The sequence below is a fragment of the Scyliorhinus torazame genome, chromosome 8 (genome assembly GCF_047496885.1).
Source record: "Scyliorhinus torazame isolate Kashiwa2021f chromosome 8, sScyTor2.1, whole genome shotgun sequence".
NCBI lineage: Eukaryota > Metazoa > Chordata > Chondrichthyes > Carcharhiniformes > Scyliorhinidae > Scyliorhinus > Scyliorhinus torazame.
In genome coordinates, this window is record NC_092714.1 from 40281957 (window position 1) to 40306163 (window position 24207).

Genomic DNA, 24207 nt, shown 5'->3' on the forward strand with positions numbered 1-24207 from the left:
GGCCTCTGTCGACAGGGGAAAGACGGTGGACTGAATTAGCGGGCGGGCCTTGTCTGCATAGTGGGGGACCCACTGGGCGTAATAAGAGAAGAAGCCCAGGCAGCGTTTCAGGGCTTTGGAACAGTGGGGGAGGGGGAACTCCATAAGGGGGCGCATGCGTTCAGGGTCGGGGCCTATCACTCCATTACGCACCACGTAGCCAAGGATGGCTAGATGGTCGGTGCTAAACACGCATTTTTCCTCGTTGTAGGTGAGGTTCAGGGCGTTAGCGGTCTGGAGGAATTTGCGGAGGTTGGCGTCATGGTCCTGCTGGTCATGGCCGCAGATGGTGACGTTGACGAGGTATGGGAACGTGGCCCGTAAACCGTGCTGGTCAACCATTCGGTCCATCTCCCGTTGGAAGACCGAGACTCCGTTAGTGATGCCGAATGGAACCCTTAAAAAGTGGTAGAGCCGCCCGTCTGCTTCGAAGGCCGTGTACTTGCGGTCGCTCAGGCGGATGGGGAGCTGATGATATGCGGACTTAAGGTCCACGGTGGAAAAGACCTTGTACTGTGCAATCCGATTGACCATGTCGGATATGCGGGGGAGAGGGTACGCATCTAGTTGCGTGTACCTATTGATGGTTTGACTATAGTCCACGACCATCCTCTGCTTCTCCCCGGTCTTTACAACTACCACCTGAGCTCTCCAGGAACTATTGCTGGCCTGGATTATACCTTCCTTCAGCAGCCGCTGGACTTCAGACCGGATAAATGTTCGGTCCTGGGCGCTGTACCGTCTGCTCCTAGTGGCGACGGGTTTGCAATCCGGGGTGAGGTTCGCAAACAAGGAAGGCGGTTCAACCTTGAGGGTCGCGAGGCCGCAGACAGTAAGGGGGGGTATAGGGCCGCCGGATTTGAAGGTCAGGCTTTGCAAGTTACATTGGAAGTCCAACCTCAGGAGTGTAGCCGCGCAGAGGTGCGGCACGACATAAAGGCGGAACTTGTTGAATTTCCTGCCTTGGACAGTGAGGTTTGCAAGGCAGAACCCCTTTATCTCCACCGAGTGTGACCCGGAGGCCAGGGAAATTCTTTGGTTTACAGGGTGGGTAACAAGTGAACAGCGCCTTACCGTGTCGGGGGTGTATAAAGCTTTCCGTGCTCCCAGAGTCGATCAGGCAAGACGTCTCGTGGCCGTTGATGAAGACCATCGTCGTTGCTGTTCCGAGCGTTCGAGGTGATTTTGGTCCAGAGTCACCGAGGCCAGGTGAAGCAGTTGCGGGTTTTGATCGGGCAGCGTGTAGTCGGCCGTGCTGGGGGCCTGGGGCCCCATCCAAGATGGCGTCTCCCATGGGTCGCACATGGTGGTCGGGGATGAACAAAATGGCGGCGCCCATCCGTCCAGCGTGGTGGCCGAGGGGCAAGATGGCTGGCCGTCTGGGGCCCGAAGGGAAGGTTGCCGCGCTGGTCCGGAGTCGCTGGAGACCGCGGCCACGGCTCATGCCTGGCAGACACCCACAAAATGGCCCTTCTTGCCGCACCCTTTGCAGGTGGAGGAGCAGGCCGGGCAGCGCTGGCGGGGGTGCTTCACCTGCCCGCAGAAGAAACAGCGGGGCCCGACGGAGTTAGCGGTCCATCTTACAGCGCAGGCCTGCGGGGACATGGGGAAGGTCTGTGGGGCTGCTGCTGCGGGATGCCACGCAGCCTAGGGTGCCGCCGCGCGGTCGGGCGCATAGGACTGCGCGTTTCTGGAGGCAACATCCATGGACCCTGCCAGGGCCCGTGCCTCTCTAAGTCCCAGGGTGTCTTTTTCTAAGAGTCTTTGGCAGGTCTCTGAGGAGCTCATACCTGCTACGAAGGCAACCCGGATTAGAAGTTCCGTGTGCTCGCTCCCCGAAACTTGCGGGCAGCCACAGTTTCTGCCCAGCACCAGTACCGCACGGTAGAACTCCTCCAACGATTCCCCGGGGCTTTGCCGTCTAGTTGCAAGCAGGTGACGTGCGTAGACCTCGTTTACAGGGCGGATATAATGTCCTTTTAACAGTTTGATCGCAGCATCGAAGTCCTCCGCCTCCTCGATGGGGGTGTAGATCCCAGGGCTTACCCTTGAGTGCAGGAGATGCAGTTTCTGTTCTCCTGAGGGGGTGCCTCCGGACATCCCGAGATAGCCTTTAAAGCACGCCAGCCAGTGCTTAAATATCACCGCCGAGTTTTCCGCGTGGGGGCTGATTTGTAGACACTCCGGCTTGATTCGGAGATCCATCCTTTCAGCTTATGTCTAGTCGATTAAATTGATGCACGATCAATTCCAATCAAAGACGAGGTAGTAACATAACTGAAGGCTTTAATCGACTAGAACTGTTCCCCAGCAGCTTTGGTACAGAAATGAGGGCTGCTGGGATGGCACCGGTTCTTATACCTCGCCTGTCAGGGCGGAGCTACGTACCAAACAGCCAATGGTAAACTCCTAGGTTTAACCAATGGTCTTCAGCCTCTCGGGTACTGTAATACCTGATAATACCACAACCACCAATCCAGGGGATCAACCCTGGTTCAATGAAGAGTGCAGGAGAACATTCCAGGAGCAACACCAGACATACCGAAAAATGAAGTGTCATCCTCATGAAGCTACAACACAGGACTATTTGTGCGCCAAACAGCATGAGCAGCAAGTAATAGATAAAGCCAAGCAATTCCACAACGAACACATCAGATCTAAGCTCTGCAGTCCTGCACATCCAGCCGTGAATGGTGGTGGACAATTAAACAACTCACCGGAGGAGGCTCCACAAATATCCCCATCCTCAATGATGCAGGAGCCCAGCACATCTGTGCAAAAGACAAGGCTGAGGAAGTCGCAACAATCTTCAGCCAGAAGTGCCAAGTGGATGATCCATCTCGGTCTCCTCCAGAGCTCCCCAGCATCACAGATGTCAATCTTCAGCCAATACGAATCACTCCATGTGATATCAAGAAACAGCTGAATGCACGGATACTGCAAAAATGAAGGGCCCTGACAATATTCCAGCAATAATACTGAAGACTTGCTCGCCAGAACTTGCTGCACCCTTAGCCAAGCTGTTCCAGTACAGCTACAATTTGGCATCAACCCGGCAATGTAGAAAATTGCCCAGGTGTGTCCCGTACACAAGAAACAGGACAAATCCAACCCAGCCAATTACTGCCCTATCAGCCTACTCTCCCTCTTCAGCAAAATGATAGGAGTCATCAACAGTGCTAACAAACAGCACTTTCTCAGCAATAACCTGCTCATGGATGCTCAGTTTGGATTCCACCAGGGTCACTCAGCTCCTGACATCATTACAGCCTTGGTTCAAACATGGACAAAAGAGCTGAATACCAGAAGTGAGGTGAGAGTGACTGCCCTTGGCATCAAGGCAGAATTTGACCAAGTATGGCATCAAGGAGCCTTAGCAAAACTGGACTCAAGGCGAATCAGGGGAAAACTCTCCGCTGGTTGGAGATTGTTGTGGTGGTTGAATGTCAATCATCTCAGCTGTAGGACATCACTGCAGGAGTTCCTCAGGGTTGTGTCCTAGGCCCAACCATCTTCAGCTGCTTCATCAATGACCTCCCTTCCATCATAAGTTCAGATGTGGGGATGTTTGCAGATGTCTGCACAATGTTCAGCATCATTCACGCCTCCTCAGATAATGAAGCAGTCCATGTCCAAATGCAGCAAGACCTGGACAATATCCAAACTTGGGCTCACGAGTGCCAAGGTACATTCGCAACACACAAGTGCCAGGCAATGACCATATCCTACAAGAAAGGATCTAACCACCACCCCATGACATTCTATGGTATTACCATTACTGAATCCCCCACAATCAACATCCTGGGGGTTAGTATTGATCAGAAACTGAACTGGACTAGCCATATTAATACTGTAGTTACCAGGGCAGAACAAAGGCTAGGAATCCTACGGCGAGTAACTCACATCCTGACCCCCCCAAAGTCTGTACTCCCATCTACAAGGCACAAGCCAGGAGTGTAATGGAATACTCTCCACTTGCCTGGATGAGTGCAGCTCCAACAACACGCAAGAAGCCCATCACCATCCAGGACAAAGCAGCCTGTTTGATTGCTACACCTTCCATGAACATTCAAATCCTCCACCAGCGACAAACAGTGGCAGCCGTGTGTACCATCTACAAGATGTACTGCAGTAAGTCGCCAAGATTCCTTAGACAGCACCTTCCAAACCCACATCCATTATCATCTAGAAAGGCAAGAGCAGAAGAAACCTGGGAGCCCTACCACCTGGAAGTTCCCCTCCAAATCACTCACCATCCCGACTTGTAAATATATCATAATTTCTTTAATTTCGCTGGGGCAAACCCTGGAAATCCCTCCCTAACAGCACTCTAGATGTACCTACACCTCAGGGACTGCAGCGGTTCAATAAGGCAGCTCACCGTCACCTTCTGCAGGGTAACTAGGGATGGGCAATAAATGCTGGCCTAGCCAGTGACCACCACATTGTGTAAATGAATAAAAAAAGAATGGTGCCTGCACGCACTGCGAATCAGAACGGGCAGACCTCAGCATGTCGCACTCTTGCCATTTGCTAAGCCATTGATTAGAATTTAGAGTAATTGGAACGGCAAGGCAACTTAAACTTCTGGATTTGCGAACGTGAAATCAGGTTCAGAAAGAAAGTTAGAAAGTTCAAAATAAATTGGTCGGAACAGCAAAAGAAAGAAATTTAGCCAAATCAAGTCTTGCTACAACCACATATCACTGAAATGAATTGGTGCCGACTGACCCTTTTGAGAACAAAAAGTCTTTTAGAGCTTGCATTTTTGTTAGCTGCAAAAAATGATTTTTAAAAAGTATGCTGAGACTCCAAATGCCCCTGATGTTGGATCACATGTTCATGGGATCAGCAATTGCAGATAGGCCTGCTGGCAGCCTCGGATAACTGAGGAAGAGAGGGTGACCAGGAAGAGGAGGCAAGCGGGCTGAGTGATAGAGGGATAAATCAGTGGATTAAGGGTGACGGTAATGAGGTTGTGGGTCGGTGAATCGGATTGCGCTGACAGGGTTCCGTGCGTTTTTTTAATGTGGAGTCCGTATTCGGCAAAGTATTTGGGAAAAAAGTGCCTTTTGGTTGAGACCGGACAGACTGTCCCTTAATGGACTGCCTGGTAGGCCACCTGCAGGTCTGGTTTGCCTGAACCTAGCTGTAAGTAGAGAAGGGGGTCTCTCAGGGCAAACCAGTCTTGCAGTGGGGACAGTGAGCAGGTGTTAGGTCCCTTGAGGCCTAGTACTTGTTTCAGGTCTGCACAGTGCAGGCCAGATTTTCAGCATTTAGCATTGTGGTGATTTTGTGGTTCCTAATTGAGATTTGTTACTCGCTCTGTAATATTAGAGGCTTTGGGGCGCCACATAGTGCCTGAGAAATGGGTGTTATACGGTCAAATCTCTAGGCCACCATATTGTCAGTCTTGTGTTTACATCCATGCATATCTGTTTATTTTATCTATTTTACATTTCACAGTAGCTCTGTCAATTTTAATAACTTTTCCATTAGTTCCATTTTTATAGTAAAATTCTATTGTGCCTTTCTGGAGGCAAAATGCTGGTGCTGGAATATTTTGCCAAGAGACAATCTAGGTTTATTTTCAGAGAGCTTGCCTGGATTTTCCGCTGAGGCAGGGTCACTGCAAGAGGAGGAGTAGGTAGGACGTCCACCCTGATATGGCCGGCTGAAACCCTGGCCTATGTTTCCTGGGTTGGCCTTTTTTTTTGCATGTTGGATGGGCTCCTGGCAGGAGAACAAGAAGAGGAGGTGCATCATTTAAAAGTGATAGAAGAACCCTAAAGATCAGCCTGACATGTTTCATTTTGATCTCGGACTGTGGCGATATTTTTATTTGGTGCGCAGTTCAGATGTGAGGAGAGGTTGTAGTGTCCACTATAATTTTTTTTATTGTCACAAGTAGACTTACATTAACACTGCAATGAAGTTACTGTGAAGAGCCACCAGTCGCCACATTCTGCCACCTGTTCGGGTACACGGAGGGCGAATTCAGAATTCTCAGCTGGTACAGGAATTGAACCCGCGCTGCTGGCCTTGTTCTGCATCACAAACCAGCTGTCTAGCCCACTGAGCTAAACCAGCCCCTGCCTCAAATAGGCTTTCAAGGCTGACAAAGGCTGGCTTTCTGCAAATGCGCAAAGGTCTACAGCCGTCTCTCTTGTGTCCTCTTCAAAATTATTGCGACATGACTTGAATCCATTCAAGTGTTATCTCTATTTTTAAGTAACTCAGATTATAACCTTTACCAATGATGTCAATTAAGGAATACGTCTTTTTAAAGCCTCAAATAGGTTCTACTACATTTTGAAGACTCATTTCAATTAAAAAATTATTTTGCAATTGTTTCTTTTCAGGGAGCAATAGAAAAGGCTCATGAATATGAAAAGCTTTCTCAAGTCAACAAAGTCACAGTGAAAGAGAAAGAAGCCATTGTTTTCAAAGCTGGAGTTGTGTCTTCAACCATACAGGGTATGAGTTCTTCCAAATCTTCGAGTGTTTCTTGACATTTCATTCTTGAGAGTCAATTTTAATCCCATCATTGTTCCGTTCTGCACCATTTTTACTTGTCCAATCTAGAAGTCCTGATTCAAATGGTAGTGTTGCTTCTCACTGATGAGAAGTACAAGGCTTTAAGGAACCTAACACCTGCTCCCTAACAGCACTGTGGGTGTGCCTACAGCTCAGACTGCAGCGGTTCAAGAAGACCGCTTACCAGCACCTCTGAAGGGCAACAAGGGATGGGCAATAAATGCTGGCATAGCCACAAACACCCACATATTTTTAAAATTGTAATTGGGGTTCCCATTGCCATTTTAGCCAAAGGCCTAAACTGGTTCAAAACTGGTGGCAATGGACATTCTGGCTTTAGGAGGGTCAAGTAAGGGATTTTTAATTGTTTTTACTGCTTCTTTCAGACAGCGAGAAACAAGAGTCCTTCTCTTGGCTCTAGAAGAGCCCTTAGGCCCCTCCTGTTTGCCACAGCCTTCCATAAATCCTTAATTACCCTGCTCTGGGTCAGCAGCAATGGCCTGAGTACCCACCAATGTTAAGCAAAAGAACATAAGAACCAAGAGCAGGAGTAGGCAATTCAGCCTCTCGAACCTGCATTCAATACAATCATGGTTGATCTCACCTCAGCCTCATCTCCACCTTCCTGCCTGCTCCCCAAAGCCTTTATCTCGCTACTAATTACAAACCTATCTATGTCCTTCTTAAGTCTGTTTTGTGTTCCGGAGTCCACTGCGCTCTCGGGTAGAGACTTCCACAGATTCACAGCCCTTGAATGAAGTAATTCTTCCTTATTTCTGTTTTAGATTTGCCACCCCTTAGCTTAAAACTATGGCCCCTCGCTCTAGAACAAAGAACAAAGAAATGTACACCACTCGAACAGGCCCTTCGGCCCTCCAAGCACATGCCGACCATGCTGCCCGACTAAATTACAATCTTCTACACTTCCTGGGTCCGTATCCCTCTATTCCCATCATATTCATGTATTTGTCAAGATGCCCCTTAAATGTCTAGAATGTCCAACAAGGAGAAACACCCGCTCTATGTCTACCCTGCCAATTCCCCTTCAGTATCTTATACACCTCAATTAGATCTCTCATTCTTCTAAACTCCAACGAGTATAGGCCTAAACAACTCAATCTCTCTTCATAAAACAAGTCCTCCATCCTTGGAATCAATCTAGTGAACCTTCTCTGAACTGTCTCTAATGTATTTACATTCCTCCTCAAGGGACCAAATCTCTGAACAGTACTCCAAATGCAGTCTCATCAATGCCCTATGCAGTTTCAACAGCACTTCCTTACTTTTATACTCTATTCCATGAGCAATGAATGCCAAAATTCAATTTGTCTTCTTTATTACCTGCTGCACTTGCACACTTTCTGCGATTCATGCATGAGGACACCCAGATCCCTCTGTGCTGAAGCATTTTAAAGTTTCTCTCCATTTACATAAGTTGCCTTTTTGTTCCTCCAACCAAAATGGATAACCTCAGACCTATTCACGTTAAATTCCATCTGACAAATTTTGTCCCACGCACCTAACCTGTCCATATCCATTTGTAAATTTCTTATTTCCTCATTGCAACTTGCTTTCCCAACTATTTTAATGTCTGCAAATTTGGCTATAGTACATTCTATCCCCACATCCAAGTCATTGATGTAGATTGTAAATAGTTGGAGCCCGAGGACCAAACCCTGTGGCACACTAGCTTGCCAACCAGAAACCGAGCCATTGACTTCAGGCACGAGTCGCTGTTGGGACAGATCTGGGGTACTCCAGTGTGGGCAAAATGGTTCCCCACGTCCTTCACTTTCCCCACATCTCCAAGTCTCCTAGATCAACTGAGCAAGCGCTGATGATGTTGCAACAGAGCCCCCCCCCCCCCTCAAGGCAGGTTATGAGGCAAGGTGGTGGGGAGTGTAAAATTCAATGGACGTTATTTCCCCCCTTCCTCCCCGGGTTCAGCCCGTCCAAACTCTGACGCAGTTCCACGCTTAGGTGGAAAGGGCCTCGAGCGGGAAACCCGTCCATTCACCAATTGGATTTAAGAGCCTTTCCCTGCCCAGCCTCAAGTTTTAGGCGGGAGCAGGTGTGAGTAAGGTGGGGAAACAGATGAATGAACATTTCTCCATCTCGGCTGGGAGGGGTGGGGGGGGTCTCTTTAAGGATCTAACCTTTTCCATTAGCCTCAGTATGCCAGAATCATTGATTGCTTCATTTCCTTGTGAATGCTGTGCCAAGATAAAGAGACTGTTGCTGTAAACATTTGCATTTTCCAAGTGCTGACTCAGGTTTATAAATGAGAAATCTTAAGTAAATAGCTGTATTTGAGAATTTTCATTTCAGTAACTGTGCATTTATTTTGTTTTTGTGATTGCAGCTGAAATCAATCATTTTAATCATGAACTCACTAATGACTACAAAGAAACAATTCAACATTTTCTGTATGAACAGGTTCAGATGTATAGCAAGGTAAACCAACAATCCATACGGCTATTCTACAGTCCGAGAGAATATTTTGCATCCTTTCCTCCATTAAAACTGACTGAAATATATTCCCTGCTTCAAAAATGATGAGTAGCCATTAGAAGTAGCAGTTGAGATATTGGATCATTTATTTTTCAATCCCAGTGTTGTGTTTTATATCTTATGTCATAGGAAAAGATGACATATTTCGTGCCCAGAAGAAGATATGTCATATTCATAACTTTAAGCATGGACTTGAATGGAAGCTTCTGGAATTGCCTTAGTTTTACTTCATAAAAATTTTACCTCATAAAAATGGACACTGATGAACTATTAAGGTGCCTGCCGGGCCGGGGGGGGGGGGGGGGGGGGGGGGTTGTCAGGTGAACTTTGCAACCCGAGCACAGGCTATCAAGGTTCCAGGCAGTCCCACATTTAAGCAGAATGGGTGGGAACTACCACTTAAATCAGTCAAAGCTCCCCTTTGTGGAATACACACCTGCCATTGTCCGAATGCACTCCTAAACTCTATAGGCAGAATTTTCCCAACCCGTCCATGGCGGGTTTGGAGAATCTGGCTGGGGCCAAAAATTCAGGAAGTTGCCAGCATAGAATCACGTTGTAATTCTCCCAATGGCGAGCTAATAGCGGGTTGGTCATCTCGCTGGCTGGTGGGACGAACATGATTTGCATTAATTTGCATCTCATGAATGCTCATTAAAACAGCTGCCCACCGGCATCCCATTAAGCCTTTCATTCTTGCGTCACACCAGTGGGAAATCACACCGGGACTCTTTATTTGATGTGGGGGGTACGATTCTGTCGTATGGGCTTGATAATGATTTGCCAATGTATTATGATTTCATAAATGTAAGGTACCCAATTATTATTTTTTTCCAATTAAGGGGCAATTTAGTACGGCCAAACCACCTAGTCCGCACATCTTTGGGTTGTGAGGGTGAGACCCACGCAGATACGGGGAGAATGTGCAAACTCCACACGGGCAGTGACCCAGGGCCAGGATCGCACCCGAGTCCCCGGCGCCATGAGGTAGCAGTGCTAACCACTGCACCACCGTGCCGCCCGGAAGGCATTATTATAAGAGAAGATTTTAAAGCATGTTTTTGGGAGTGGAGTTTGGAAACTGTCAAAGAACAACAAAGAACAAAGAAATGTACAGCACAGGAACAGGCCCTTCGGCCCTCCAAGCCCGTGCCGACCATGCTGCCTGACTAAACTACAATCTTCTACACTCCTTGGGTCCGTATCCCTCTATTCCCATCCTATTCATGTATTTGTCAAGATGCCCCTTAAATGTCACTATCGTCCCTGCTTCCACCACCTCCTCCGGTAGCGAGTTCCAGGCACCCACTACCCTCTGCGTAAAAAACTTGCCTCGTACATCTACTCTAAACCTTGCCCCTCTCACCTTAAACCTATGCCCCCTAGTAATTGACCCCTCTACCCCGGGGAAAAGCCTCTGACTATCCACTCTGTCTATGCCCCTCATAATTTTGTAGACCTCTATCAGGCCGCCCCTCAACTTCCTTCGTTCCAGTGAGAACAAACCGAGTTTATTCAACCGCTCCTCATAGCTAATGCCCTCCATACCAGGCAACATTCTGGTAAATCTCTTCTGCACCCTCTCGAAAGCCTCCACATCCTTCTGGTAGTGTGGCGACCAGAATTGAACACTATACTCCAAGTGTGGCCTAACTAAGGTTCTATACAGCTGCAACATGACTTGCCAATTCTTATACTCAATGCCCCGGCCAATGAAGGCAAGCATGCCGTATGCCTTCTTGACTACCTTCTCCACCTGTGTTGCCCCTTTCAGTGACCTGTGGACCTGTACTCCTAGATCTCTTTGACTTTCAATACTCTTGAGGGTTCTACCATTCACTCTATATTCCCTACCTGCATTAGACCTTCCAAAATGCATTACCTCACATTTGTCCGGATTAAACTCCATCTGCCATCTCTCCGCCCAAGTCTCCAAACACTCTAAATTCTGCTGTATCCTCTGACAGTCCTCATCGCTATCCGCAATTCCACCAACCTTTGTGTCGTCTGCAAACTTACTAATCAGACCAGTTACATTTTCCTCCAAATCATTTATATATACTACAAAGAGCAAAGGTCCCAGCACTGATCCCTGTGGAACACCACTGGTCACAGCCCTCCAATTAGAAAAGCATCCTTCCATTGCTACTCTCTGCCTTCTATGACCTAGCCAGTTCTGTATCCACCTTGCCAGCTCACCCCTGATCCCGTGTGACTTCACCTTTTGTACTCGTCTACCATGAGGGACCTTGTCAAAGGCCTTACTGAAGTCCATATAGACAACATCCACTGCCCTACCTGCATCAATCATCTTTGTGACCTCCTTGAAAAACTCTATCAAGTTAGTGAGACACGACCTCCCCTTCACAAAACCATGCTGCCTCTCACTAATACGTCCATTTGCTTCCAAATGGGAGTAGATCCTGTCTCGAAGAATTCTCTCCAGTAATTTCCCTACCACTGAAGTAAGGCTCACCGGCCTCTAGTTCCCTGGATTATCCTTGCTACCCTTCTTAAACAGAGGAACAACATTGGCTATTCTCCAGTCCTCTGGGACATCCCCTGAAGACAATGAGGATCCAAAGATTTCTGTCAAGGCCTCAGCAATTTCCTCTCCAGCCTCCTTCAGTATTCTGGGGTAGATCCCATCAGGCCCTGGCAACTTATCTACCTTAATATTTTTTAAGACACCCAACACCTTGTCTTTTTGGATCTCAATGTGACCCAGGCTATCGACACACCCTTCTCCAGACTCAACATCTACCAATTTCTTCTCTTTGGTGAATACTGATGCAAAGTATTCATTTAGTACCTCGCCCATTTCCTCTGGCTCCACACATAGATTCCCTTGCCTATCCTTCAGTGGGCCAACCCTTTCCCTGGCTACCCTCTTGCTTTTTATGTACGTGTAAAAAGCCTTGGGATTTTCCTTAACCCTATTTGCCAATGATTTTCGTGACCCCTTCTAGCCCTCCTGACTCCTTGCTTAAGTTCCTTCCTACTTTCCTTATATTCCACGCAGGCTTTGTCTGTTCCCAGCCTTTTATCCCAGACAAATGCCTCCTTTTTCTTTTTGACGAGGCCTACAATATCTCTCGTTATCCAAGGTTCCCGAAAATTGCCGTATTTATTCTTCTTCCTCACAGGAACATGCCGGTCCTGAATTCCTTTCAACTGACACTTGAAAGCCTCCCACATGTCAGATGTTGATTTGCCCTCAAACATCTGCCCCCAATCTATGTTCTTCAGTTCCCACCTAATATTGTTATAATTAGCCTTCCCCCAATTTAGCACATTCATCCTAGGACCACTCTTATCCTTGTCCACCAGTACTTTAAAACTTACTGAATTGTGGTCACTGTTACCGAAATGCTCCCCTACTGAAACATCTACCACCTGGCCGGGCTCATTCCCCAATACCAGGTCCAGTATCACCCCTTCCCTAGTTGGACTGTCTACATATTGTTTTAAGAAGCCCTCCTGGATGCTCCTTACAAACTCTGCCCCATCTAAGCCCCTGGCACTAAGTGAGTCCCAGTCAATATTGGGGAAGTTGAAGTCTCCCATCACCACAACCCTGTTGTTTTTACTCTTTTCCAAAATCTGTCTACCTATCTGCTCCTCTATCTCCCGCTGGCTGTTGGGAGGCCTGTAGTAAACCCCCAACATTGTGACTGCACTCTTCTTATTCCTGATCTCTACCCATATAGCCTCACTGCCCTCTGAGGTGTCCTCCCGCAGTACAGCTGTGATATTCTCCCTAACCAGTAGCGCAACTCCGCCTCCCCTTTTACATCCCCCTCTATCCCGCCTGAAACATCTAAATCCTGGAACGTTTAGCTGCCAATCCTGCCCTTCCCTCAACCAGGTCTCTGTCATATGATCATCATCTGGGGGAATTCCGAGGAGAAATCGACAACCATTAACTTGGGTTCAGAGCGAAGTGCGTCCACTGTCCCTGTGGAGGTTGCACATTCTCCTCGTGTCTGCGTGGGTCTCACCCCCACAACCCAAAGCTGTGCATGGTAGATGGATTGGCCACCCTAAATTGCCCCTTAATTGGAAAAAGAAAAATAATAATAAAATAATAATGCCTTCCCTTGGCAGTTTGCATTACAATATCCAGACCAGGTTTTCCAAATGACACTTCTAACAAAACTACCGCTCCAGTTTTAACAGTGAATCCAGTCCAGGATTTTACACAAACCCTATAGGATTTCTTTGTCTTGACTGTTGTGTGAACTGCTCACAATTGCTTTAACTCTCAATTCACATACTGTATTAAAATGGCATCAGGCATTTCATTTACCTTTGAAGGCTGCTGTCCCACTTTAAATCTGGTCACTGCAATTGTCTCTTTAACTCAGAACACTTTGTTTACTCTTTCTTCAATTCTTCTGAACCATACTTAGGTCTCTGTTCACTTAACTCCAGACTTCTTGAACACTTTTCTTCATTCATCTAGTTTCCTTAACTAGCTGGACTTGAGATTTCCGAGAGCTGAGAGAGATGTTCCCTCTCTAGCCTTCTAAACCAATTGCTTCTGGCAGAGCTGTGGGAGCTATCTTCTCTCTCACCACCTCTCTCCAACTGCTAATCAAATTAGCTAAACTATAACTTGAACATTTCTCTACCTTACAAGGCCCCGGTTGCTAAGCAACAACCACGTGCATTGCCTTTTATTTATTCTTCACTCTATAGCCCTCTCTAAATACAATAGAAACACAGTTGGAACTTAACCAACCACCACACCTTTGTCCAGCATGAACCTAACTATAGGTTTTACCCTTCCAGGCACAGGAATATTAAATTAAACCCACTTAAAAATATACCTTATTTCTACTGTGTACCACTACAAATGTATAAATCCATTGAAACTACTTTTGTTTTCCTAACATTGGTCAATGCCTCTGCCTGAGATGAGAGCTCAGGATACAGTGGAGTGGTCAAAGCTGTTAATACTCAGTCATGTGGTGTAGGGTCATGCCAACCAACATGTGAACTAAGGACTGGGCATCAATGTTGTGGCCAGGACATGAGTTAATGGGCTTTGAGAGTTGTAGACGATGAATGGACAAAGAGTGATCCGCAGCAGACAAATGCTAACCATCAAGTCTCTGCTTTGATTCTGCATTGAGGAGGCTGTCAGGAACATGGGATCAAGTGATCTCACTGTCATTCTCCTCGCTCATAGACAGGACAGAAGAAGAAGAAGATGTCAATAGCAGTGTCTGTCTTGCCAAAGGCAGTAGCAGAACTGTGAAGATGAGGCGATAGCAGGGCTTGCTCCACACGCAAAGGATGAACCCCCAGAGAACTGACCCTTGTACGTGCCTCGCTAGACCCAAAGTCTACTGATGGTGCTTGACATACCTGCAGATGTTCAAGAACCAGTGTTGCCGAGGACTGCACATGTCCGAGGAATTGGCTGGTGTCATATGCCATCTGCTGCAGGATTGGGCACCATGGAGACTTGGCATCCATTGTCAGTGTCAGTGACTGAGGCACTCCATTATTATGCCAGTGCTTCCTAATAGGGCTCCGCAGGGGACCTCTGCAGGATTTCAGAAGCCTCCGCACACAAGAGCATCAAGGAGGTTATGGATGCAGTCTTCACGAGGGCACAAACTTTGTGAATTTCAACTGGAATCAGGCAAGCCAGGAAGCAAGAGCAATGGGCTTTGTGCAAATCTCTGTCTTTCCACAGGTGCAGGGTGCCATCGAAAGCACTCGTGGCACTCAAAGCTCCATGGCATCAAGCTGTCAACTATGTAAATCACAAGGACTTCCACTCGCTGAATATTTATCTGCTCTGCAACCACACCCAATGCACCCTGCAGGTGTGTGCTCGATTCCCAGGGAATGTATACAACTCGTGCATCCTGAGCCGCTCTCCGATCCCTGACTTCATTCAGAGTCCACAGAGGGTACAGTGTTGACTCCTCAGAGATGAGGGCTCACTGAGGATGTGGCTGGTGACGCCTGTGTGAAGGCCACAAGTCAACTACAGCTAAGGTACAATGAGGTTCATGCTGCAACTCGCACTCTGTTGGAGCAGACCATTGGGTTGCTGACGATGAGGTTCTAGCCTGCTGACTGTTGGTTCTCTTGGATGGGATGACCTTGGTGTGTCGTCTGGAAGAGCAACACCTGTTGGGGCCTCGGCCTGCTTTCAGGGTCCTGCTGTGTGGCAGTGCCACTCTCCTTGCCCTGGGAGCTGGAGCTGAAGCGGTCGCAGGAAGGGAGAATTTGGATGGATGGGACACTCCAGGAGTCATCTGGGTGGATGTCCCGGGTTGTGCACCATCTGCACCTCCTTCCTGTGGATGCCCGAGAGCTCTTGGCTGCTTCATTGAGAGGGAAAGACAGCTGAAGTGAGGTTTGAGAAGCCTCTGTACAGAGAAGCCTTTGTACTTCCTCGGGTCCTACCTTTCATCGTCTACTCCATTGCCTTGTTAGTCTTTCCAAAATGCATCCCCTCACACTTTTTTCAGGGTTAAATTTGGTTGCTACTGTTCTGACCATCCCGTCTATATCCCATGGTAATCTGAGGCTTTCCTCCTCGCTATTCATATCACTTTTTACCTTTTTGAATGACTCCCAGTGGTCTCATGTGGATCTTCCTAAAAGTAGCTGCTCCCAGTCCAATTTGGCCAGATCCTGTATTACCCTTTTAAAATCTGCCTCCCCACATGTCATCTGCAAACTTACTGATCATACTCCCCACATTCACGTCTAGATCGCTAATGTACACAACAAACAGCAGGGGACCCAGCACTGATCCCTGCTGTACGCTAGTGGACACAGACTTCCAATCACAAAAACAACCTTTGACCATCACCCTCTGCTTCCTGACACTAAGCCAATTTTGGATCCAATTTCCTAAATTGCCCTGAATCCTAAGGGCTTTTATCTTCATGATCAGTTTCCCAACTGTTTATGTTGTGGGACTTAAGTTAAGTTGTCAACTTAAGTTGCGGGACTTTGTCAAAAGCCTTACTGACATCCATGTAGACTACATCAACTGCACTGCCCTCATTTACACACCTAGTCACCTCTTTGAAAAGTTTAATCAAATTTGTTAGGCATGTCCTTCCCCTGACAAAGCCATGCTGACTATTCTTGATTAATCCTTGCCTCGCCAAATTCAGATTAATTCTGTCCCTCAAAATTGTTTTCAATGATTTACCTACCACTATTGTTAGATTCACTGGCCTGTAATTACCTGGTTATTCCCTACGTCCCTTCTTGACTAATGGTACCACATTAACTGTTCTCCTGTCCTCTGGCACCTCTCCTGTGGTCAGAGAGGATTTGAAAATTAGTACCAGAGCCCTGCAATCTCCTCTCTTGCCTCACTCAGGGTGTTTAGGGTGGAAGCTGGAGAAGTGGAGCATCGTGAGGTTATCCGTGGGCTTGCGGTAAAGCGAAGTGTTGAGGTGACCATCCTTGATGGAGATGAGTGTGTCCAAGAATGGAACCGATTTTGGAGAGTAGTCCATGGTGAGTCTGATGGTGGGATCGAACTTATTGATGTCATCATGTTTTCGTTTCAGCGATTCTTCGCCGTGGGTCCAAAGGAAAAAAATGTCATCGATGTATCTGGTGTATAATGTCGGTTGTAGGTCCTGTGCGGTGAGGAGGTCTTGTTCAAACTTGTGCATGAAGATGTTGGCATATTGAGGTGCGAATTTGGTCCCCATGGCTGTTCCGTGTGTCTGGATGAAGAACTTGTTGTCGAAGGTGAAGACATTGTGATCCAGAATGAAGCGGATGAGTTGCAGAATTGTGTCTGGAGATTGGCAGTTGTCGGTGTTGAGTACAGAGGCTGTTGCAGCAATGCCATTGTCATGGGGTATGCTGGCGTTGAGTGCCGAGACGTCCATTGTGACAAGGAATGTTCCTGGTTCAACTGGTCCATGGGTGCTGAGTTTCTGTAGGAAGTCCGTCGGTTCGCGACAGAAGCTGGGCGTTCCTTGTATGATGGGTTTTAAGATGCCCTCGATATAGCCAGAGAGGTTCTCACACAGGGTTCCATTGCCTGAAACGATAGGGCGGCCTGGTGTGTTGGCCTTGTGTATTTTCGGGAAGCAGTAGAGATCTCCAATGCGGGGAGTACGTGGGATGAGAGCACGTAGGGTGATCTGGAGGTCTGGATCCAAGGTCTTGATCAGTCTGTTGAATTGTGTTTCTTGGTCGGATCTGCGGGTAACTGTCTCTAGTGTTCCTGGTTGTTGAGTTGTCGATGCACTTTGCAGTAGTCCGTTCTGTTTAGTAGACACAGACCACAAGAGGCCGAAAGCAAACCCAATGAGTCAACCAATGAACTGGAACAGCAGACAGAGAGATCTGTGGTGCGGCAAGCGAAGAAGGAAGAGGCGAATTGGACCCCTCCGGAAGGCCGCTGCCCGAGACTCGACATGTATGCTCAAGCCGTCAGGAGTCGCGTCAATGCCAGATTCATCAGTCGCATTCACAAGACAGCCCCGAACGTCACCCAAGCACAACGCAACGCCATCCGTGCTCTCAAGACCAACCGCAACATCGTCATCAAACCAGCAAAGGAGGAGCCACGGTCATACAGAACAGAACAGACTACTGCAAAGAAGTGTACCGACAACTCAACAACCAGGAACATTACAGACAGTTACCCGCAGATCCGACCAAGGAACACAACCGCCAACTCAACAGACTGATCGAGACCTTAGATCCAGACCTTTAGATCACCCTACGTGCTCTCATCCCACGTACTCCCCACGTTGGAGATCTCTACTGCCTCCCGAAAATACACAAGGCCAACACACCAGGCCGTCCTACCATATCAGGCAATGGGACCCTGTGAGAGAACCTCTCAGGCTACATCGAGAGCATCCTGAAACCCATTGTACAAGGAACGCCCAGCTTCTGTCGCGACCCGACGGGCTTCCTACAGAAACTCTGCACCCATGGACCAGTTGAAGCAGGAACATTCCTCGTCATAATGGACACCAGCATACCCCATGACAACGGCATTGCTGCAACAGCCTCTGTACTCAACACCGACAACTGCCAATCTCCAGACGCAATTCTGCAACTCATCCGCTTCATTCTGGATCACAACGTCTTCACCTTCGACAACAAGTTCTTCATCCAGACGCATGGAACAGCCATGGGGACCAAATTTGCACCTCAATATGCCAACATCTTCATGCACAAGTTTGAACAAGACCTCCCCACCGCACAGGACTTTCAACCGACGTTATACACCAAATACAGCGATGGCATTGTTTTCCTTTGGATCCACGGCGAAGAATCACTGAAACGACTACACGATGACTTCAATAAGTTCCATCCCACCATCAGACTCACCATGGACTACTCTCCAAAATCTGTTCCATTCTTGGACACACTCATCTCCAGTAAGGAAGGTCACCTCAGCACTTCGCTTTACCGCAAGCCCACGGATAACCTCACGATGCTCCACTTCTCCAGCTTCCACCCTAAACACATTAAAGAAGCCATCCCCTATGGACAAGCCCTCTGTATACACAGGATCTGCTCAGACGAAGAGGAGCGTAACAGACATATACAGACACTGAAAGATGCCCTCGTACGAACGGGATATGGCGCTCGACTCATCGATCGACATTTCCAATGCGCCACAGCAAAAAACCGCACAACCTCCTCAGAAGACAAACATGGGACACAACCAACAGAGTACCCTTCGTCGTCCAGTACTTTCCCGGAGCGAAGAAACTACAACATCTTCTTCGCAGCCTTCAACACGTCATCGATGAAGATGACCATCTTGCCAAGGTCATTCCCACAGCCCCACTACTTGCCTTCAAACAACCGCGCAACCTCAAACAAACCATTGTTTGCAGCAAACTACCCAGCCTTCAGAACAGCGACCACAACACCACACAACCCTGCCATGGCAATCTCTGCAAGACGTGCCAGATCATCGACATGGATACCACCATTACACGTGAGAACACCACCCACCAGGTACGCGGTACATACTCGTGCGACTCGGCCAACGTTGTCAACCTCATACACTGCAGGAAAGGATGTCCTGAAGCGTGGTACATCGGCGAGACCATGCAGACATTGCGACAACAGACGTACGGACATCGTGCGACAATCACCAGGCAGGAATGTTTCCTTCCAGTCGGGGAACACTTCAGCAGTCAAGGGCATTCAACCTTCGATCGGGTAAGCGTTCTCCAAGGCGGCCTTCAGGATGCGCGACAACGCAGAATCGCCGAGCAGAAACTTATAGCCAAGTTCCACACACATGAGTACGGCCACAACCGGGACCTTGGATTCATGTCGCATTACATTCACCCCCCCACCATCTGGCCTGGGCTTGTGAAATCCTACCAACTGTCCTGGCTTGAGACAATTCACACCTCTTTAACCTGGGGTTACCCCTATCTCTGGATCTGTAAAGACTTAATTACCTGCAAATGCTCGCATTCCAAGCATTGTTTGGCATCTTTGACTTTGTCTATATTTCTGTTTCTAAAACATACCTCTTCATTCACCTGAGGAAGGAGCAGTGCTCCAGAAACTAGTGATTTGAAACAAACCTGTTGGACTTTAACCTTGTGTTGTAAGACTTCTTACTGTGCTCACCCCAGTCCAACGCCGGCATCTCCACATCATGCTGTGAATTAGACAGTGCTATGTTCTCACCAGATTGTGACCCCGAGGCTATTCTGGAACTAGGTCCCACCAACGTATGTATTTGTGTGGGAGTGGAGGGTGTGGTGAGTGCTATGATGGTTCTTCTCTTTCAGGGTCTCAGATTGCCTTTTCTGTGCTGCTGTCAGGGATGAAGTCAAAGGCTTGGCTCAAGGACTCTCTCAGCTGTTTCCTGGATGTGGAAAAGGAGAGGTCATTAGTCCATGGCAGGGGCCTGTGAAACAGGAGACATCACTGTCTGATGAACCTTCACTTGGTTTATCACTGCCGACCTCACCATCAGCACAGGAATGGTCCATGTCCTCCCAGCCAGCTGAATTTCTCTCTCCTCAAAGTCCATGAGTTCTGGCATCCCTCCACCCATCTGTATCTCTCCCTCTTGTGAGCCAGCTTGTTTTGCACGAAGACAGATCTAGAGAGTGCAAGCAGGATACATGCCAGGGCAGATGATAAGAATGTCTGGCATGTGTAGATGGTGAGTTGAACCAGTGAGGTGATGAGGGCATGACCCGCAGCAGAGATGAAGATGTGTGTGTGTGGGGGAGTTAGTGGTGGTGTCCCTTGAGCTGGTAGTGAGTGAGAACCCTGTGGGTGTGTGAGTTGTGAGTGATGATAAGAGTGACTTACGCTGGCAGAACAGAGGACATCATTCATTCTCTTGCGGCACTGATAGTTGTCCTTTTCTATAGGGCCCTAGCACTTACCACTGCTGCCACCACCTTCCGTGCTGAATTGGTGACTTTGGGTGCAGATTTTCACCCAGAGTGTGGGTAGAGTACATTGCGGTGGGCCTCCACTGCATCCAGCAGATACTCGAGGGAGGCGCGGTGAACTTGGTTCAGCATGATTCCTGGGTTTGGCAGCCATGACTCCCAGTGAACTCTAAAGTGTGCTAGTTGTGTGCAGCCATGACCTTTAAATATGGCACCTGGATCATTGAAACGCTGTGGTGATGGCGGGGTGGACGAATCAGAGGCTACACACCAGCGATCCGGCATGGAACCTGTGCCTGCCTATTGTTTTCCTTAAGTGCCGCGCAATACTGTGGAAAAAGCGGCCATTGCCATTATCCGGATAAAGATCCCCGCTTTCCCCGTTCAAAATTAGACTTTGCCAATTTCTGAGACGATACCGCCCTCCATCTTTTCCCCCTTGTAAAACTAAAAGGCCTTATTTTAAATTAAACTATCCTAATGGTTCAACATATCTGTTCTTTCTAAGTACAGAAATATTCTTTGAGATATGAAGCTTGTTGATGATGGCACTGAGATCTACTAATTTGTGACTGTCGTCCTAAGTGATCAGCTCAGTGAGGAAAATGAGGAACATTGGAAAAGGACATTTATCCCCTTAATCACTATCCTCAAAATATCAAACATCGTGCATGAATGTACTTTGTGCCGTCATCATCCAACAGCTAAGCGTTGGTACCGAGCAACCACCGATCTGCTTTGATCCTGATCAAGATGATTCGAGTTTCTGGTCACAGTTTGGCCATTTGAAGTGAACCCAGTCTTCAACTTCAAATCATAGTCTCCTTGCACGTGTTTGCTTGGCACTTTGCCATTTCTTCCGCTTTTACTCTGACATTCTTGTTGGATAGCGGTGACGACGTAAGAATGGTCAGCGGAATGTGAACATTACAATCTGTCATAAGTCTGATTGTTTTTTCCAGACAGTGGGATGGAATAATGTGCGTGACGTGGGATATGAATGGATTGTTCAAACATTTTCCCCTCCAACATACTGGCTCTCAGAATCCTTGGGCACCACCATTCGCTTGCAGGTTGTATAATCTTGTCAGGTGCTGGTGAACTCTATATTGAATGGCAGGGTAGGCTCAAAGGGCCATATGGCCCTATTCCTGCTCCCAGTTTTCTGTTCTTGTGTTAATCTGATCATTTGTGAACTGCCATCAGAAAAATAAAATATAGTGAGATTTGTCAGATTGTCTTAAAGCCCAACTGGTTCAAGAATGACTTTCAGGAAAAGTACCTGTTATCTCAAATGGCCTGGTGCCCATGTAACTCCAGTTCAAACAAAATAGTTTTCCTTTAACGGCCACAAAGCAACAATAAAAACACTTCCTTGCCAGTGCCATTAAAGTTCTAGATTTTATTGGATACTCAAGAGTGGGAGGATGTTTCAGAAAGAATGGAAGACAGAAACAAAAAGAAGACAGGAAGAATGAATCTAAGACTAGAAGCCAGAGTGGGAGGAAGACTATTTTAATTTCACTATTTTAACCTGTGGCAATGCAACCGGGGATTCAATAGTAACATATAAATTACTAAACTGAATTTTTATTTCTTTTTCAGATAACAGATAAGTTGAGGGAAGCATATGCTCGTTTTGAATTCCAATAGTTCCAAATAATGCAATTTGCGTAATTTGGTATGTGAATTTTCTGTAAAGGACCTCTTGATATTTCAGCGGCAATTATTATTATTTTATATTTTATATTTTAATACTGATTGAATTATTTGCAGTATTTTGACACCAGCTGCAATGACTATTTCTTTACCTGCTTTCCTTTAATGCTGATTGAACTTCTGCAACATTGACAAAATATTCCCAGGCAAATAGATCCATATATCCTGAGGCTCTTCCCCAGAAGTGCCGAAGCAATTCACAAAAGTGAGGGAGCCAAAAATGAAAAATCCCGTTCCACTTTCCCACAACTGCAAGTATATGGTTTGGAAATAAGTTGGGGTGGGAGAAATACAAACAAAGTTAGTTCTGACAGAATTGCTCTTATTGTGCCACACAGCATCTTGATAAGTGTTCCCAAAACTTTATTCTGATGTGAATGTTATATGCAATAGGCCTACATTTTGTAACTTCCCTATCAGCTATGAGCTCAAGTTTAAAATTTAAATATTTAGCTACATTTGGAATTTCCTAAAGGATTGCATACTTTAAATTGTTCCTATAGGCCAAATTGTGATCAATTGTAAACCTATATTGATGCCAAAGAAGGAATATTGCAGTGCCTTGGCTTTTGTTGTAAATGACCCCAGTGCACACTCAAGTGAAACACTGGGTGGTGAGGGAAATGGGTTTAAGTCAATTATGGAGCTGTTGTGGATAAAGATAGCGAGCTTCTCCATTGGAAGCAGGAAGGGTGGAAAATAGTGGGAAGTACTGTGCTGCTATATACCTCTGAGCACTCCATCTCATAGCAATTCAGCAGAGCCCTAAATGTGCATTCACCCAATAATGTACAATTAATGCAAAGCGGCTTCATATGACAAAGAAGAGTAAAAGAGAGCAATCTATCCCATTCTTCCTCTGAGTCACTTTGAGACTTTGATAACCAATTTACATTCCACAAGTTTAACATAAGTGGGGAAATTAAATATCTTACTTCCCTCTTTATTTGGGGAACTGGGCTATGTGGTAGACCTGATGGAGATAAAGGAATCTACTAAAAATGCTCACGTGTATGGGGAGGGGAAAATAGTCATTTTAAAGAAAAGAATACTGATTCAGAAATATATTTGTTATTGTTACTAAATATGTCACTTTGATTACTCGCCACTTGGTTGTACTTCACTGTAAATATTTTATAGACTAACATGTTTAATAATTTTTGCCTTGTGTGTTTGCAATATTTTGTGTTGGCTTCAGTTACTCTTTGTTGATGCTAAAAGAGTAAGATTTCAAATATAACCATTTGTATTTTTTTTGGAGAACCATTAATAAAGTTTTCTATTTTTGCTACATGTTACAGTAGTTTTGTTATTACTTTGTGCGTCAGAAGAAAATACCTGTTGCTTCTCAGCTTTATTTTAGATTATTATTGTTGTAGCGCGAGGTAATATGACAAGCAGGTGTTAAATCACAACAGTGAATTATTAACAAAGGAAGAACGTTATATATACAGAACAACATAATGCCAACACAGGTCTATTCCCACCGTCTCCAGGGCTTACTCTGATGATCCCCGCTAACAATGTTCACGCACTGTCATGTGACCTGCGAAAGATCGCCCCTCAATGGGGCCAAGCTATCACATTCCTCCACCTTACAATTCCACAGAAAAAAAGCTCTTGTATACAACTATGTACAGTTAAACAGAATTACCAGTAAAGGAGCCAATGGGAGTCAAAGTTCAAAGGGTCAGTCCATTAGGGGACTTTCTTTGTCTTGCGGAGCGCTACAACTCTGCAACCGCATTCTCCACACTCGAGGCATCAGAGTCCACATCTGTGGCAGGCACTCTCATAAATTCTGAAGGTTAGCCAGTACCAACATCCTTCTCATCTCCTTCTGCTGACACATGAGGGGCTGGATTTCTGTCGCCAATAGCGGAGTTCCCGATGCGTCGGAGAATTCAGCATTGGAGAAGCGACAGGATTAGCACCCTCCGATATTCCGATCGAGGTTCGAGTCCCGTGCCAGTGGGAGGATGGAAGTGGGTCATTAAGACCC

The 24207-nt window shown here is 46.8% G+C and overlaps 1 protein-coding gene across 1 annotated transcript in view; it reads left to right on the plus strand.

The window, feature by feature from the left end:
- LOC140427776 (sorting nexin-9-like) overlaps window positions 1-23498 on the plus strand; it is a 169236-nt gene extending 145738 nt beyond the window's left edge. Inside the window, exons 15-17 of the mRNA XM_072513416.1 lie at window positions 6402-6516; window positions 8939-9030; window positions 22092-23498. Of these exons, the coding sequence (XP_072369517.1) occupies window positions 6402-6516; window positions 8939-9030; window positions 22092-22139 (255 nt within the window). The 3' untranslated portion in view covers window positions 22140-23498. The remainder of the gene's footprint in view (window positions 1-6401; window positions 6517-8938; window positions 9031-22091) is intronic.
- The last annotated feature ends 709 nt before the right edge of the window (window positions 23499-24207 follow it).